Source organism: Cheilinus undulatus, linkage group 4 (genome assembly GCF_018320785.1).
Source record: "Cheilinus undulatus linkage group 4, ASM1832078v1, whole genome shotgun sequence".
NCBI lineage: Eukaryota > Metazoa > Chordata > Actinopteri > Labriformes > Labridae > Cheilinus > Cheilinus undulatus.
Genome location: NC_054868.1, coordinates 1,142,514 through 1,162,251, shown reverse-complemented (window position 1 = coordinate 1,162,251; position 19,738 = coordinate 1,142,514). Strand labels below are relative to the sequence as shown.

General features: G+C 38.0%; 1 protein-coding gene across 3 annotated transcripts in view; it reads right to left on the bottom strand.

The window, feature by feature from the left end:
- ttbk1a (tau tubulin kinase 1a) overlaps positions 1-19,738 on the bottom strand; it is a 77,071-nt gene that overhangs the window by 12,940 nt on the left and 44,393 nt on the right. For all 3 annotated transcript variants that reach the window (XM_041785236.1, XM_041785235.1, XM_041785237.1), the window contains 2 exons: positions 16,816-17,156; positions 16,260-16,438 (listed from right to left, as the gene is read on the bottom strand). In XM_041785236.1, coding sequence (XP_041641170.1) covers positions 16,260-16,438; positions 16,816-17,156 — 520 coding nt within the window. The remainder of the gene's footprint in view (positions 1-16,259; positions 16,439-16,815; positions 17,157-19,738) is intronic.

Sequence of the window (19,738 nt, the reverse complement as noted above, 5' to 3'; positions counted from 1 at the left end):
AGTCTTCAAAGGATGACATCATCTTCAAAGGACAGGATGGAATTCTTTATTGTCTTTAAAGGATGACATCATCTTCAAAGGAAAAAAGAATGCTTTAAAGTCTTTCAAGGATGACATCATCTTCAAAGGACAGGATGGAATTCTTTATAGTCTTTAAAGGATGACATCATCTTCAAAGGAAAAAAAGAATACTTTAAAGTCTTTAAAGGATGACATCATCTTCAAAGGACAGGATGGAATTCTTTATAGTCTTTAAAGGATGACATCATCTTCAAAGGAAAAAAGAATGCTTTAAAGTCTTTAAAGGATGACATCATCTTCAAAGGACAAGAATAGAATGCTTTATAGTCTTCAAAGGCTGACATCATCTTCAAAGGACAAGAAAAGAATGCTTTATAGTCTTCAAAGGCTGACATCATCTTCAAAGGACAAGAAAAGAATGCTTTATAGTCTTTAAAGGATGACATCATCTTCAAAGGACAAGAAAAGAATGCTTTATAGTCTTTAAAGGATGACATCATCTTCAAAGGCCAGGATGGAATTCTTTATAGTCTTTTAAGGATGACATCATCTTCAAAGGACAGGATGGAATTCTTTATAGTCTTTTAAGGATGACATCATCTTCAAAGGACAGGATGGAATTCTTTATAGTCTTTTAAGGATGACATCATCTTCAAAGGACAGGATGGAATTCTTTATAGTCTTTATAGGATGACATCATCTTCAAAGGACAAGAATAGAATGCTTTATAGTCTTTAAAGAATGACATTATCTTCAACGTTCAGGATGGAATTCTTTATAGTCTTTAAAGGATGACATCATCTTCAAAGGCCAGGATGGAATTCTTTATAGTCTTTCAAGGATGACATCATCTTCAAAGGACAGGATAGAATGCTCTATAGTCTCTAAAGGATGACATCATCTTCAAAGGAAAGAAAAGAATGCTTTATAGTCTTTAAAGGATGACATCATCTTCAAAGGACAGGATGGAATTCTTCATAGTCTTTAAAGGATGACATCATCTTCAAAGGACAGGATGGAATTCTTCATAGTCTTTAAAGGATGACATCATCTTCAAAGGCCAGGATGGAATTCTTTATAGTCTTTAAAGGATGATGTCATCAGATAGAAGATGGAATGTTGGTGAAGCTGGGGATGCTGGGGCTTTTTCCCCTGTATTTTTGCCAAATAGTAGGCCATAGTTCCACCAACTTTTACAAAAGTTGCCAACAAAGGACAGTCAGTAAAGGTTGTAGGTATATCTGTGTTCCAATAATGATAGAGAGAGGAATAATGATGATTTTTTTATGACTTGTCTGTTTTGGTTGGAAGTTGGTTTCGTGAGGCGTAAACATCCAAAAATGGCGAACACACTAACGATGATGAGGTGGGGGTGTTAATCCAAGTGAGCCTAAACTACAAAGAGAGTGATTTTAGAGAGAATGACTTTTCTCAGTCATCTGGATCATTTGGCTCACTTTTCTCCAGTTCTTTATTTGATCTGCCCGAAGACCGACTATCAACGATCATTATTCTGATGAAAATATTGGTTTAAATAAATTCCCACTTATTGCATCTATATTTGCATCCATAAAGTTCAATCCCCTCGGGCCTACTTGGTGATAAAGTGCAACAGTGAAGTCCAGCAGGAACAAAATATAGATGGAAGAGGAAGCACGATGGAAAGAAGATGATGGTCAAAGCCATGACAGGGTTTTAGAAACTACAAATAACCTCTGCAGGACGGTATCATTTCACATTAAAAGCTCAGAGTTACTCCAGACAAACTCAGAAAGATCCGGCAACAACAGCTAAGAACACAACAGATCCAGATCAACACGGCAGACCGGCCCAAGACCTGATGGAGTATATACAGAATGTTCAAACAATGGAAACAGAAGGACTTCGTCCTATGGAAGACTGGATTTAACTCAAACTCAGCAGCCAGCCATGAAAAATGATGAAGACTTTAAATCTCCAGAACAAACCCCAAAGCTTTTGATTCGTTCACTAAAGTTTCAACTGAACACACACATCTGATCCCAGCGCTGCAGAGCCAAAGAAAGCCCAGAGAGAAAAGTGAAAGGCTGTTTGCAAATTCATACCTGCAGTTTACAAATCTGTGTGCACAGCTGAGCAAACCGTGGTCTGGATTTGCTAACATCTTTTAATTTTGTCTGACCCTTAGCCTTCAGAGGCTCCTTAGAATCCCCAGACCTAAAATATTCGATTCTTCATGTTTTCAGATTTATAGAAAATAACATCATACCAACAAAATGAACCCCTAGAAATGTTTGTGAGAATCAGAGCGGCTCAAACAAGAACGCAAACCAACAACACGACCCTAACATAGAACATCACAAATCAGATTCCATGATGCCTTGTGTTCAGGGGTCACCATGTGACATTTTAACCTGAGAGGCAGTATTAGGGCCACAGTAAAGAAAAAACATGTAGATTTTTGGACTACAGTCAGACTTTAAGTGGTTATTTTCCATTATAGAGTGGAGGATGTAGTCTGGTCATATATTTGGCTTCATGCTCTAGCAGAACCATCAAAGATCTACATGTTAGAAATTTAAGACCATCTGTTAAAATGACAATTCACTCTACACCATATTTATCAAAGACATCTGATAAATAACCATGAAAACATTTTTCTTTTAAAATTCTTTGGAATAAAAGTGGAATCACCAAAATTAAACTATTTCAAATCAACACTTTGATTAAAACCAAACAGCCAGTATGACTTTCACTTTTTACTAAATACATTGTGTATAATTTATTTATTTGTATTCATAATTACATAACTATAATTTCATAAACCTATGAGTTTAGTTACTGATTAATTGAATCTTCTATATTTGCAACTTTCAAAAAAATACTTCTTAAATTATTTAAATTTTCAATTTGAATTTCATAAACTGTAATATGGAACATTTTCAATGTTCATTTAAAAAGAAAAAAACTTTCATTTCTAACAGCCAATTTTTTAAGAAACTATAACTTTAATATCAGAAATTTGCACATTTCATTGAGTATATTTTCAATATAACTTTTAAAGTTACAGCTTCAGTCTCTTCACTTTTATTTTGTTGATGCCAGACTTTAATTTCATAAATTTTGAACTTTAAGTAATTTATTTCTTTAAGTTAACCATTTTGAAACTAAATTTACAAAGAAAATCTTTTAATTACTTACATTTGCACACTTTGCCATCTTATTTTGTAAACTTTTAACATTATTTCCTAAAGTTACATCTCTTTACAGCTTTTATTTGCAAATGTATGATTATAATCTAATTAATTTTCAACTTTAATTTATTATCTTTTTAAATAAACTTTTAAAAGACAACTTTCAATATTGGAACTTTCATTTCTTTAATGTCATAAATTTTCAGCTTTTTAGGTTACATTTTTGATATGAACTTTTTATAGACACAACTTTTAGTTCTTTACTACTAAATTTTAATAACATTGCGACCTGTACATTTATTTTTTCAACTTTATAAATTTTAGAGTTTCTACAAAGAAAATCTTGCAAATAAAATTTTGTCATTTTCTATTATTTTATAACGTTCGATTTTGATTTTTTACATTATTTTTTAAATAATTTTTTTAAAGTTTTTGTAATTGCATCTCCCTGCCATTTTAATCTTATTAAACTTGAAAATCTCAGACGTGATTTCTCTTTAATGTGGCCCAAATACTCCGTCGTTTAAAGCAACCATATCACTCGTTATGAAGTTTGTCTATTAAATACAACTTTTCAGGAAAGGAGAAATCTGTCACCAAAATAAAATACCTTCATTTAAAAAGTTTCTGAGGTTTTGTTTCCTGTTTTAAGATGATTTCTTCTATGTGATGTTTAATTTTATTTTCAGTCTTTGAAGTTAAATTATTTTTTGAAAGTGTTATCCGATGTTCACATTCAGTATTTTTAATGAAATGTTGGGCTTTCTGCTTCCTCTTGCTCATTTCTTTTTTTTCTAAGTTAATGTGAGAAAATTTGTCACTTCAGGGCCACTGTACAATAAAAAAAATCAGCACAGTAACCTTTTTTTTTTTAAATATTAGAGGATGGCTCACGCCTGGAGGGAAACCTCTCACAGAGCAGACTCACACGTCTCTTCAACACAACATTTAATGAAGCAGAATCAGCGTGATGCGTTCAGGGTCGCTCGTGGCCGGTGAGGATGAGTTGTGAAGCGGTGTATTGCTCGGTGAACGGGATGATGGAGGCTGGGGGAGAAACGGCGTCTCCAAAGTCTCGGTGGAAAAGCCTGACCGCCGGGACGACCTGCATTCCTCGACGATCGCTCCTTCGTTCCAGCGGGGAAGGAAAACTAAAAAAAAAAAGCCGAAATCCGTAAAGCTTAACAGTCTGTTAGCAGCCGCACTCCCGTTTCCCTTTTTTCCTCCTCTTCATGGAAGGACAACATTTAGTTTCACATTATTTCCTCCGTGTCACCTCCCAGTCTGAGCGTGTGCAACAGAAGGTCAGCAGAGAGGCGTTCAGAGTTTATTGCATGGAAGTTATTTCCTCTTCGTCTGTCCGTCCGCTCGACTCGTAGAGCTACGTGAGTGTTAACCAGCCGTGTGCGTCATATGGCTTGTTGTGTTTGATTTACATGTGTGATGTTTGAGTCGTGTATCTGTGTGCAGAGTCAGCAGAAATAAATCTGTTTGCTCTCATTGACCTTAAAGGCTGAATGTCTTTTTTTCAACTATTTTGATTTAGGGGCATTTTAACAATGTCAGGGAGTTATTATTGAACTAAAACGTGTCACTTTTTAAAAGTTTTACCAGCCTTAAGTTGAACCAAATACACGAATAGAAGTAAAAACCATGGAGGGAATCCAATTGACTGTATATAAGAAGAGGATTTATTACGTTGGCAGACATTTCTCCCTGTATAATGAGCATTTTCAAATTAGTCAGGGTTGTTTTGAATATATCTGAGAATGACAGCTCCCCTCTCTACTGCTGGTCTGCATACACATCAGTAACATCGCTCAACACCCGAGCACAGTTAACGTATGAGCACAGTCTGATAGCAGGAGGAATGGCTGTGATTGGTTCAAAGGATGGAATGTTTATGAGCTTTGACGACATCATTTTCATTGACTTTAAAGGATGAAATCATCTTCAAGGGCTTTTGAGGATTAAGTCATTGCAAAAGGCTCTAAAGGATGACGTCGTCACAAAAAAAGGCTTATAAGGATGATGTCATCACCAAAGGCTTTAAAGGATGAACTTATCTTCAAAGACTTGCCTGGATGACGTCATCCCAAAAGACTTTAAAGGATGATGTCATCACAAAAGACTTAAAAGGACAACGTCAACAGGAAAGACTTTAAAGGATGATGTCATCACAAAAGACTTAAAAGGATGATGTCATCACAAAAGACTTAAAAGGACAACGTCAACAGGAAAGACTTTAAAGGATGATGTCATCGCAAAAGGCTTTAAAGGATGATGCTATCTTCAAAGAGTGAAAGGATGATGTCATCCTAAAAGACTTACCTTGATGACGTCATCGCAAAAGAGTTAAAAGGACGACGTCATCAAGAAAGGCTTTAAAGGATGATGTCATCAAGGCAGAGGATGGCATGTTGGGGAAGCTGTAGAAATATTCGTAAAAAATGTTACAGAATGTACCATGAGCCTTCAGGGATGACTTATCAAAGGTATTGAATGGAATGTTCATGAAGCTGGGGTGTTGGGGAGGGCGGAAACCCTTGCTGCTCGCCTCTTTCCCAAAAGTTACAGAGGACAGCCCAGTAGAGCCATCATGTTCAGGGTTTGACTGAACAAAAAGGGAATGAGGTTATGTTGAAGGAAGCGACCATATTTGGACATGAGTGTACAGCTTGAGAAGATGGTAAAAATGTCAAACTTTTGACATCAAACAAGTGACATCAAAGTGGCCACGCCCACTTCTTATATACAGTTCTTAGATGCTGCGTCTGTTAATTATTTACTGTAGAATCCAGTGCAGAAGTCGCATTTAAATGTTTGTTTCTTCATCTCAAAAGTCGTGTATACTGCTTCAACTTATATACTTCCTTCACTCATCTACTGTGTTGAATAAAAGCAGTAAATTTATTTTTAAATATATATAAATTAAAAAAAGGGAAAAAATGCAACTTGATAACTGCTATGGATAAATTGCATGAGGCAATAGTTTAATCTTGGTAATCTTGCTTTTGTGATCAGGCTGAAATCCTCACATAAATGAACTGCCCAACACTAGTGACTTGTGTACTAGTGCAATGTATATCCTGGATTGTGTGGTACTTTTTATGTAATTGGACTCTTAGGGGGTCGGGGGGGTTGGGGGGGGCAAAATCAGCCCATGGCCCTGTAAATGTTTTGACCAGCTCTGCACACGCGTGTGTTTCTAATGTGTGTTTTGTGTGCATTGTGTGTTGTCTCTCAGCTGCTGTTCTTGTTCATGAGCTTGGCTAACATCTGCTGCAGCTGCGTCCTCGACACATTCAGCACTGAGTGTCTGCTCCGCGGGCTGCCGGGCGTGGGCAGCGTGCCGGCGTGTCGCCGTCGTACGGAGGCGGTGGCGGCGTTGACGTGGGCGGGGCTGCTTTCGGCGGAGCGGCTCCTCTGGATGAAGCTGCCTCCTCCGTGCGGGTACTGCTCCGTTTCCAGGGTGGAGGAGGAGAAGACGTAGGAGGCCAGCCTCCTCAGCTGATTGGGCCGCGGGTGGTGCCTCTCCTCTTCTAACTGTGAACAGACCAATCAGAGAGAAGGAGGCGTGGTTAATGGGTTGAAACAGACCTTTTAAAACAGTTTAAATTTTTATTCAAAGTTCTCCTACAGCTATGGCTGTGTCTGAAACCACATACTAGTTTCTACTGTAGACTGCGTACTTTATTGATGGTTGTAGTGCGAGCTGCCTTGGCTATGCTAGCGCAACCATCCTTTTATAAACAGAACACAACAACAATAACATTACATTCTTTATCCACACAGCTACACAGTCAGTCCTGGTTATTTGTAGTGCTAAGAATTTAATGTGCTAATGTTCTTGTTCTAAATCTTAAAGGAAATAAGGGAACAATAAAAAGGTAAATCTTTGAGGACTCGTCCACTGAGCTGTCTGTGAGCTACGAGATATTAAGGAGCAGTGGTGGACTTGTTTTACATCCCTGTGGCTGCAGGGAGAGTCTGACATGAATTAACCAAAGCAAGGGGCATTAAAGTATGCGATTAATCCAAACAAATATGCTTTTATTGTGACCTTAATCACAGTTCATCCAATTAATGTTGACAGACATATTTATCTTATTTCTTTTGACTCAGCGTGCTGAAAAGGAAAATAAAGTATGAGATTTATTGCTCTAAAAAAATTAGTGCATTAATTGTGGATCTTAATTAATCACAATTACTGCAGTTAATCTTGACAGCCCTATTCTTATTTTTTTCCTCTCAGTGTGCTCAAAAAGGCAATAAAGTATGAGATTTACTGTTATCAAAAATGAGCACACTAATTGCAGGTCTTGATTAATCGCAATTAATGCAGTTAATCTTGACAGCCCTATTTTAACCTTCATTTCTGGGCTCAGTGCACTTTAAGGGACACAAAAGCTGGAGATTAATTGTGATAAGAAAAATCAGTGCACTAATTGTGGACCATAATTAAATCAAGATTAATGCAATTAATCTTGACAGCCCTATATTATCTTTTTTCATCTTTCTCTGTCCTGCAAGATACACAAAAGCAAGAGATTAGTTGCAATGCCAAAAATTAACACAGTAATGGTGGCTCTTAATTAATGTGATTAATTCGATTCATCTTGACCGTCAAATGTTATTTTTTTTCATCTCTCTCTGTCCTGAAAGGGATACAAAAGCAGGAGATTAACTGAAATGCTGAAAATGAACACACTAATTGTGGCTCTTAATTAATTGCAATTAATGCAATTAATCTTGACCGTCAAATGTTATCTTTTCTTTCAGCACTCTGTTGTGAAAGGTACACAAAAGGAGGAAATTAATTGCAATGCTAAAAATCAACACACTAATGGTGGCTCTTGATTTATTGCGATTAATGCAATTAATCTTGACAGCCCCATATTATCTTTTTTTTCAGCACTCTGTTGTGAATGGTACAAAAAAGCAGATTAACTGCAATGCAAAAAATTAACACACTAATGGTGGCTCTTGATTAATTGTGATTAATGCAATTAATCTTGACAGCCCCATATCATCTTTTTTCAGCACTCTGTTGTGAAAGGTACACAAAAGCAGGAGATTAACTGCAATGCTAAAAATTAACACACTAATGGTGGCTCTTGATTAATTGTGATTAATGCAATTAATCTTGACAGCCCCATATCATCTTTTTTCAGCACTCTGTTGTGAAAGGTACACAAAAGCAGGAGATTAACTGCAATGCAAAAAATTAACACACTAATGGTGGCTCTTAATTAATTGCGATTAATCTTGACAGCCCTAGTTTGATAAGCTCTACAACAATGGCGTTACTTTTATGTCACTGGTTGGCGGCCAGAGATGTGATCAGTGCTGCACGTTTGGGCAAAAATGTGCAATTACAATTTACAATATAGCAATTTGGGATGCAGTTAAAGTACAATCCATAAAAAATAATGAGTCTACCTGCTTGGTTATAAAGATACAGAGAATAATAATTATTTTTTAATACTTAGTGGAATACAAATATAAAAACTGCTTTCATAATAATATTTTGTAACAATAAAAGTTCTTCTATAAAGGTCGATAGTGGCACTACTGCACACTTGTGCAGGCTTTTTCATAAACCTTCAAAGTTCTACTGAACGCTAAAATAATTGCAGATTTTTCTGTTTTTATCTAATTGCACAGCCCAACATCATAACTGCAAATGCATTCATTGTGCAGCACTAGCTGTGATGCATTCTGGGATATGACCGGTTTAAATCTTGAGTTTTTGAGGATTTTGACACCTAAACACAAACTTTCAATTTGAACAGCACTACATACTCAAAGTGGCGCCACATTTAGGATAAATTATGGGACAGTCTGCAGTTTCGGACACAGCGTACATGATTTGACTTCCTGCCCCGCTCCCTCGCTGACTGGCGTTAGACGGGAGAGAGCTGATTGGCGCTCTCGCCCATCTAAAGCAGCCGATTGGTCAGAGGGGAGGAGCCTGAGGGAAAGGCTAGGACATGCTGGTAACTAGAGAAAAACTAGAGATGACATTAGAGCGTTAGCTGCGTGAGAGAATCACCCGTCTAAACAGAGAAGCACTAGAAGAGGACACAGAGTCACCAGCACAACACTGCACAGACTGGTCGGGCTAGTCTACGAGCCTGCACACTTCTCAAGGAGAAATATGATGCAAAAGAAACGGGGAACACAAAAGAGAGATGGAGTCATCAGGCACACGAAACACAGACACACAACGGAGGAAAAAAGGAGGAAAAATGTGTGAACAGAAAACCAAAGAAGAAGAAGAAGGAGGAACAGAAAGTGAGTGAGAGAACAGAGGTAAAGGACTATTCCTAGACTGTGCTTACCCCGAAACATCACTTTATTTCTTCTCCTCTTGTCCCAATGGCACCCTCGCTCTTTGTCTGTCTCCTGGGGCGAGTCAAACTCGACATACTGTGTACTTTTAAAGCGATAGGTTGGGGGCAAAGGCATCAGTAGTTATGTGGAGGGAGGGAGGGGGAGAATTGGAGAGGAGTAAAAAAAGAGAATGGCAGTCCTCGCTGGTCGGCGTGGCGCAGAAATCGCTATCGGCACGGGAAATCAAAGAAGCTAAAATACGACTAAGAGGCCGTTTCCAGCCTGAAAGCAGCAGGAGGACCAGACCTGACGTGTGGTGAATAAAAAAATGAGTGCATGAATAAATCAAATGGTCACATACATGTAGAACTCAAACGTCATAAATGGATCAACAGAAATTAAAACCAGCACGCTCATGATCACAGTTCAACACCTCAGAAACACAAAATCAGCTCAGAGAAAGAGTCTAAAACCTCCATCAGGACCAGACCTCCACAGGAAGTTTCACAATAAAAGCCCAAGAACACAAAAATAATGTTCTAACACAGGGGTGTCTAACTCAAGGCCCAGGGGCCAAATCCGGCCCGTAGTACAGTTACACCCGGCCCGCAAGACCATTAATATTTTTATTAGAACTGACCCACCAGACCATTAATATTTTTATTAGAACTGACCCCCCAGACCATTAATATTTTTATTCTAACTGACCCCCCAGACCATTAATATTTTTATTAGAACTGACCCCCCAGACCATTAATATTTTTATTAGAACTGACCCCCCAGACCATTAATATTTTTATTAGAACTGACCCACCAGACCATTAATATTTTTATTAGAACTGACCCCCCAGACCATTAATATTTTTATTCTAACTGACCCCCCAGACCATTAATATTTTTATTAGAACTGACCCCCCAGACCATTAATATTTTTATTAGAACTGACCCCCCAGACCATTAATATTTTTATTCTAACTGACCCCCCAGACCATTAATATTTTTATTCTAACTGACCCCCCAGACCATTAATATTTTTATTCTAACTGACCCCCCAGACCATTAATATTTTTATTAGAACTGACCCCCCAGACCATTAATATTTTTATTAGAACTGACCCCCAGACCATTAATATTTTTATTCTAACTGACCCCAGACCATTAATATTTTTATTAGAACTGACCCCCCAGACCATTAATATTTTTATTAGAACTGACCCCCCAGACCATTAATATTTTTATTCTAACTGACCCCCCAGACCATTAATATTTTTATTAGAACTGACCCCCCAGACCATTAATATTTTTATTAGAACTGACCCACCAGACCATTAATATTTTTATTCTAACTGACCCCCCAGACCATTAATATTTTTATTAGAACTGACCCACCAGTATGAGGTCTACTGATTTCTTCAGTTTAAAAATGTAAACTTATCCTCAAAGATTTAAAATTTTCTAAGTATATTTAAGTATGAAAAAGTAAAGAGTGGAAAGAATATTACTATATATATTATATATAATACATATATTACTCTAAGTTTTATTTTTTATGTAATATTGAGACCTTTAAGATTCACAATTTTAAATTTTAAGTCCTATTTTGACCTTTTAAACTCATGATTTTAGATGTATTCTCAAATTTTTACCTTTAAAACTCACGATTTCCAATTTTATCCTGCATTTGGTCTTTTAAAACTCATGATTTTGACTTTTTTAATCTCATATTTTGAAGTTTAAACATATTTTGAATTATCTCATATTTTGACCTTTAAAACTCATGGTTTTGACTTTTTATTTCATATTTTGAATTTTAAAATGTATTATTTTTAATTTTATCTCATATTTTGACCCTTCAAACTCATGATGTTGACTTTTTAAATCTCACATTTTGAGGTTTACATATATAATTTTGTATTCTATCTTCTATCTCTTCTATTCTATCTCTTCTATCTCATATTTGGACCTTTAAAACTCATGATTTTGAATTTATCTCATGTAATTGCCTTTTAAAAACTTTTTTTGACTTTTAATTTCATCTTCTGACCTTTTGATCTTTTAAGTTTGACTTTCTATCTCAGATTTTGAGCCTTTAAACTTATCATTTAGACTTTTTCGTCTCTAAATCATCATCAATGCTTAGTTTTTTTCCCATAATTCATTACTGATGATATCATGATGACAGTTTCTGGTTAAATGTTGACCCTTTTGGGCCCTCAGGTTAGACCTGAATCCAGAATCCGGCCCCTGCTGTGACTGAGTTTGACACCCCTGATTTAGACTTGCCTTGGTCTAAAACTCTTATTTCTACATATTTACAGCAGATTCAGGCTGATCCAGCTGACATCATAGCTGTTAGAATACTGATATCCTACATCCTTACATACAGTCTTCATGCACTTTCATTTATATTCATTTTTTAAATATGTTTTCATTTAACTTTGGTTATTTTCATATATATATATATAACATCTATATATGCACAAAGGCATTCACTAAAAATGATTCCTGTTGTACCAGCCTGATGAGTTCTCATGTGATAGTTCTGGTAGTCTGAGGAAGTCAGCAGTCAAATATTAAAGAGAGTCTGTGCTGTCCCTTTAAAGAGAGACCAGCAGGGAGACCATACGGCTGCACCGACAGAGCCATCTGCTCCAAGAAACTACACTAATTTAGAGAAAAATGAGCTAAAACAATGATGGAACCGCACACTAAACTAGGACTGAACCATTAAAACAATCTAATTGTGATTTTTTTACCCAAATATTATGATTCCTGAAGTTCCTCATCTCATGTATTTTCCAGCAAACCAACACAACAGTAGATTAATCAGGGCTGAATGACTGAAAACATAGATAACTGATGATTCTGACTCGTATTAAAATGGGATTTGAACTGTTGTATTGAAGGGAGTGATCATTTTTATGTCATTCTCATGCTTTAGAAGAAAAGGCTTGAAAGTAGAATTTTTGTTGACTATTCTAAAAAACAGCACATGAATGATTGTATAAGCTCAACATCTGTGCAGCAAAAATATGTTTTAAACCGGTGTTTGACACAAATTTCAGGTTAAAGAAAGACTGCACCTTCTACCATTTGAAAACTGCAGCAGGCCATACTGTGATTTAATCTGATTTTGTCTGATTACCCAGCCCTACTACAGACTATTTCCTGTGTCTAGTGTTTTACTCCTCCATCAGACAGCAGCTGTGGGAGTTCTGTCTGAAGTTATGGTGTAAAGTCAAACTAAACTCAGCACAAAAATTCAGCAGAGTTTGGTGTTTCTCTGTTGCTTCTTGTTAATAAATCTGATACCATAGTTAAGTCTGTTTAGTTCCTGTTAAATGGAGCCACATCTGTGAGGATCATGTCTTTGTGGAATGAGCAGCAGAGCTGAGGATTTGAGTTGGTCCATGAAAAATGTTCCAAATCTTCCAAACAGCTGATTCTGCTGCTGCTGACTCTGATTTGGAGCTCCTGAAAATGATCCCTGCTTGCACCAAATGATCCCTGCTTGCACCAAAATGATCCCTACTTGCACCAAAATGATCCCTGCTTGCACCAAAATGATCCCTGCTTGCACCAAATGATTCCTGCTTGCACCAAAATGATCCTTGCTTGCACCAAAATGATTCCTGCTTGCACCAAATGATTCCTGCTTGCACCAAAATGATCCTTGCTTGCACCAAATGATCCCTGCTTGCACCACAATGATCCCTGCTTGCACCAAATGATCCCTGCTTGCACTAAAATGCACCAAAAGGATCCCTGCTTGCACCACAATGATCCCTGCTTGCACCACAATGATCCCTGCTTGCACCAAATGATTCCTGCTTGCACCAAATGATCCCTGCTTGCACCAAAATGATCCTTGCTTGCACCAAGTGATGTCTGCTTGCACCAAAATGATCCCTGCTTGCACCAAATGAACCCTGTTTGCACCAAATGATCCCTGCTTGCACCAAATGATCCCTGTTTGCACCAAAATGATCCCTGCTTGCACCATATGATTCCTGGTTGCACCAAATGATTCCTGCTTGCACCAAAAGGATCCCTGCTTGCACCAAATGATCCCTGCCTGCACCAAAATGATCCCTGCTTGCACCATATGATTCCTGGTTGCACCAAATGATTCCTGCTTGCACCAAAAGGATCCCTGCTTGCACCAAATGATCCCTGCCTGCACCAAAAGGATCCCTGCTTGCACCAAATGATCCCTGCCTGCACCAAAAGGATCCCTGCTAGCACCAAAATGATCCCTGCTTGCACCAAAAGGATCCCTGCTAGCACCAAAATGATCCCTGCTTGCACCAAAAGGATCCCTGCTAGCACTTTGATCACTCTGCTTGTACTCAAACCGTCTGAGTACTCTGATATGTCAGGGCTCAAGGAATTTCTAGACTTTTTTTTCTTTCTTTGGCTTTCTTTTCATAACAAGCAGCAAGATCAAAGTGTGAAAGTGATGTTTGAGCACAAGCAGAGCAGATTTAAGCACAAGCAGGGACTAAGAGAGAGTAAGAGCAGACTTTTTAAGGAAATAATGGAAAGAAACAAGAACTGAAATCAAGACTTCAAAAGAAAGGAAAAGAAGTTCTACAAATCCTGCAGAGCCAGTCCTTCTGATACAGAATCATCCACAAACCCCAGACTCTGACTCACACATCCACCAGACTGTGTTTTTGTACATGTATGTACATATGCAGGTGTGCCGTTCATCCAGGTGGCTTCACCTGGACGATAACACTCAGAGAATATGAGAGAACACAGCAGAACAACAGAAGATGAAAACATCGTCAACATCCTGACAGAAAAAAAAACATCATGGCTTCACATCAGATCATACAGGAAGGAAGTAGCTGCTGTTTCCCATTCATTCCTTCAAAATAAAACAATGGTCCAAAAGAAAAGTCATGAGTGAAAGCAAAGAGATGGAAAACATTTCAGAATCTGCTCCAAGAACATGTAAAATACAGCAGCAGCGTTCATGAAGTAGGACGACTAAAAACATTTAAAATGTCAAAGGCAGTCAAGGAGGAATCGCGCTAGCAGCAGAGAGGGAAACCACACTTCTGTCCACATTAAACCACTAAGAAAAATCAGCTTAATTAGGGAACGTCTAAGGATCATCTCACAGCTCCTCCTACGTAGTTACTGTAAACGACAGAATATTACTCTCATTGGCATTTAAAACTGCCTTTATATTACACATAAAGTCAAAAAACTGCCTTTATATTACACATAAAATCATAAAACTGCCTTTATATTACACATAAAGTCATAAAACTGCCTTCATATTACACATAAAATCATAAAACTGCCTTTATATTACACATAAAGTCAAAAAACTGCCTTTACATTATCTATAAAATCACTGGCGTGCAGAGACGCTGAGCCATTATGCAGCTATTTGGGGAAAAAACAAACCTTTCCGTGTACATAGGCCTTATTGCATTAAGCACCTAATGCTGTACGTGTGCTGCAGTTTTTATGACACATGAACTTTCCAGAGATCAGAACAGAGATTCACCTCTGTATGACTTTAAAATAAATGATAATACATGATGTGTAAATAAGGTGAATATTACTTTGACTTTGCTGTTACTGATCCAAAACCAGGAGTTAAATAAATAAGTACGAATATTTAACATGGACTGTCTGGATGGTTGTGGTAAATATCCAGCAGGATTAACCCTTTGGGCACCAGAGTTTTTTCAAGAAAATATTCAATTGTGATATCAAGATTTCAAAAGGCTGTAGCTTGAAAGTAGTTAGAGATAAAGGCATACTGTAAATGAGGGTGGGGCAGTACAGAGAGGGTTGGGTCTATGAGTGTGTGATGCCAAAGCTATGAATGCTGGGTAGAGGAACATCGAATCAGGACATAACTGCCATGGAAACCTGCTGAACTGCCAATCTATCTCACTGAGTGCTTAAAGACTTTAAAGAGTCGGAGTTTAAAGGTTAAAGTTCCTTCTCTGCTGCTGGTTGAACCGACCAACTGCGTGACAAACGTTCAGCTGTGAACGCCGCTGCCGTAAACCGTCTGCATGTCAACATGGGGATGATTTAAAGGACAGGTCCAGCAGAGCCACAGAGTTCTCTAAAGAAGAGCAGGGCCTCTAAAGGATGCCAGGATTACTTTTTCAAAACCACAAAACCAATAAAATCTCTTATTTCAATAACAGCCTATAAATGAACCAAAGCTTTAAAAATCAACATCTATTCCATAAGAGGAGTGTTCAGGAGAGTTAGAGCTAAATATCACCACATCCTAGTCAGTTTAAAACCATTAGAACTAAAACATGATCCAGCATGGGTTCTCCCTGACTCTTGTTTTCATTTCTGTGGTATCAGAGCTGATTAAAAACGGTTTGGTTTTAGTACGTATAATATCTAAGCTTTCATTTCTGGTATTGTGAAAACCCCCTCACCTCCTCTTCAACTCCACACGGTCTTTACTGGCTCTTAGAAACTAAAAACCACCACAGAGATAAGATTCTGGTTTAGGATCCTGGCCTCTTCTGGGGGTCTTAATGTTAAAGTGAGCTCCTCTGTGATTGGCTGGACTGGTCCTTTAATCTCCATGTTGGCGGTCAGATTAAAGAGGCGGAGCTGCTGTAGCACAGCGCCTCCTTGTGTCAGAGACACTGCACAGCGGCCGCCCGCCTCCTCCTCTGTGCGCCAACACCGGAGAGTCGAGCTCTCCTCTGACTGGCTGGCTGGGTCTCTTACCGGCCTGTGAGGTCCATTGGGCTCTGACTCTCTTCGGCGGGGGCGTCCTGACGGTAGCGAGTGACACGGGGACTGGGCGGGGCTTCCTCCGCTCCTCCTGGACGCCTCTTCTTCCGTTAGCGTTAGCATCCCTCGGCTGCTCTCCCTGGTGTGGGTCTTTGGACGGACCACCAGCTCACCTGGAGGAAGACGGAAAACATTTATCAGAAGTCTGTCAGCGTGATTTCTGACTAATGACAGTCTCTAAGTTAGAGTGATGGAAAATAAGTAGAGGAATTAGGAGGAATCACAAGGTGAGCCAAGACTGAGGCTAGGGCTGGGATATGTACAGTTTTTTAAGAAACATCTATATATTTCCAAACTAGATATAGACTTATTTATCAAACTGATATAATTAAAATAACACCGCACGTTTCTCCTGTGCAGTCAACGGCTAGTCTTTTAAACCTGCTGCATCACCAAATGCGACTAATTTAACCTTTACCTGTTGAATTTCAGTGAAGCTTTGAACCAATTAAAACATGAGTCCTGCTGCTCCAGGTGCACAGACTCTTACCTGCCGCCCTGAGCCTCCTCCTTTCCTCCTGCTCCTCCAGAGGGCGGAGCTCCTCGGGCTCCTCATCTGTGGTTCCCGACGTGGTTGGTTGGAAGTCACGTAGCTCCGCCTCTTTGTCGATGATCACCCACTCTTTGCTGTCAAAGTCCTCCTCCTCGGCCAGCGGGACAGAGCGGATGAAGGCGTTGCTGTGCGCCTCCTGGTCCACAGATGCCACCGACACCTCCTGACGGCCGCTGGCCTGACGGTCACCGCGGCAACCGGGGTCAACAGACAGCATCTGAGCGGGCTGGGAGGAATAAACGTGACGAGACGGAGATCCGAGGATGTCCATTCTGGACCTGTGAGACAGACGGGGGAGGTTAGGAGAAAGACGACTGGAGTATAACATCTGGACCTTAACAACATCTTTGTTTTAACCTCTGTGTTAATTTTTAACAACTCTGGACGCTCTCTCTCAGTATTTTCCTCTTTGTCATGATGCTTCTGTTGTTAGAGCTCCTTGGTTTGACATTACTTTGCCTAAACTCAGATAGTAGGCAATACGTGTAGGGTAGTGTGGTTCCCTCGCTCCTCGCCAGCTCCACCCACTTTCCAAAAGGTACCAACTCTGACAACTATTTGGCAAAAATGGAGGGAAATGGCCACCAATATTTGAAGCTTAACCAACATTCCCTCCTCTGCCTTTGATGATGATGTCATCAAAGTTTATTAAACATCCTATCCTGTCCTTCAAGATGACATCATCAAAGTTTATTAAACATCCTATCCTGTCTGTGAAGATGACGTCATCAAAGTTTATTAAACATTCTATCCTGTCTGTGAAGATGATGTCATCAAAGTTTATTAAACATTCTATCCTGTCCTTCAAGATGACATCATCAAAGTTTATTAAACATTCTATCCTGTCCTTCAAGATGACATCATCAAAGTTTATTAAACATTCTATCCTGTCCTTCAAGATGACATCATCAAAGTTTATTAAACATTCTATCCTGTCTGTGAAGATGACATCATCAAAGTTTATTAAACATTCTATCCTGTCCTTCAAGATGACATCATCAAAGTTTATTAAACATCCTATCCTGTCCTTCAAGATGACATCATCAAAGTTTATTAAACATCCTATCCTTTCCTTCAAGATGATATCATCAAAGTTTATTAAACATTCTATCCTGTCTGTGAAGATGATGCCATCAAAATTTATTAAACATTCTATCCTGTCTGTGAAGATGATGTCATCAAAGTTTATTAAACATCCTATCCTTTCCTTCAAGATGATATCATCAAAGTTTATTAAACATTCTATCCTGTCTGTGAAGATGATGCCATCAAAATTTATTAAACATTCTATCCTGTCTGTGAAGATGATGTCATCAAAGTTTATTAAACATCCTATCCTGTCCTTCAAGATGACATCATCAAAGTTTATTAAACATTCTATCCTGTCCTTCAAGATGACATCATCAAAGTTTATTAAACATCCTATCCTGTCCTTCAAGATGACATCATCAAAGTTTATTAAACATTCTATCCTGTCTGTGAAGATGATGTCATCAAAGTTTATTAAACATCCTATCCTGTCCTTCAAGATGACATCATCAAAGTTTATTAAACATTCTATCCTGTCCTTCAAGATGACATCATCAAAGTTTATTAAACATCCTATCCTGTCCTTCAAGATGACATCATCAAAGTTTATTAAACATTCTATCCTGTCTGTGAAGATGATGTCATCAAAGTTTATTAAACATTCTATCCTGTCTGTGAAGATGACATCATCAAAGTTTATTAAACATTCTATCCTGTCCTTCAAGATGACATCATCAAAGTTTATTAAACATTCTATCCTGTCCTTCAAGATGACATCATCAAAGTTTATTAAACATTCTATCCTGTCCTTCAAGATGACATCATCAAAGTTTATTAAACATTCTATCCTGTCTGTGAAGATGACATCATCAGTTTATTAAACATCCTATCCTGTCCTTCAAGATGACATCATCAAAGTTTATTAAACATTCTATCCTGTCTGTGAAGATGATGTCATCAAAGTTTATTAAACATCCTATCCTGTCCTTCAAGATGACATCATCAAAGTTTATTAAACATCCTATCCTGTCTGTGAAGATGACGTCATCAAAGTTTATTAAACATTCTATCCTGTCTGTGAAGATGATGTCATCAAAGTTTATTAAACATCCTATCCTGTCCTTCAAGATGACATCATCAAAGTTTATTAAACATTCTATCCTGTCTGTGAAGATGATGTCATCAAAGTTTATTAAACATTCTATCCTGTCTGTGAAGATGATGTCATCAAAGTTTATTAAACATTCTATCCTGTCTGTGAAGATGATGTCATCAAAGTTTATTAAACATTCTATCCTGTCTGTGAAGATGATGTCATCAAAGTTTATTAAACATCCTATCCTGTCCTTCAAGATGACATCATCAAAGTTTATTAAACATTCTATCCTGTCTGTGAAGATGATGTCATCAAAGTTTATTAAACATCCTATCCTGTCTGTGAAGATGATGTCATCAAAGTTTATTAAACATTCTATCCTGTCTGTGAAGATGATGTCATCAAAGTTTATTAAACATTCTATCCTGTCTGTGAAGATGATGTCATCAAAGTTTATTAAACATCCTATCCTGTCTGTGAAGATGATGTCATCAAAGTTTATTAAACATCCTATCCTGTCTGTGAAGATGATGTCATCAAAGTTTATTAAACATTCTATCCTGTCTGTGAAGATGACATCATCAAAGTTTATTAAACATTCTATCCTGTCCTTCAAGATGACATCATCAAAGTTTATTAAACATTCTATCCTGTCCTTCAAGATGACATCATCAAAGTTTATTAAACATTCTATCCTGTCTGTGAAGATGACATCATCAAAGTTTATTAAACATT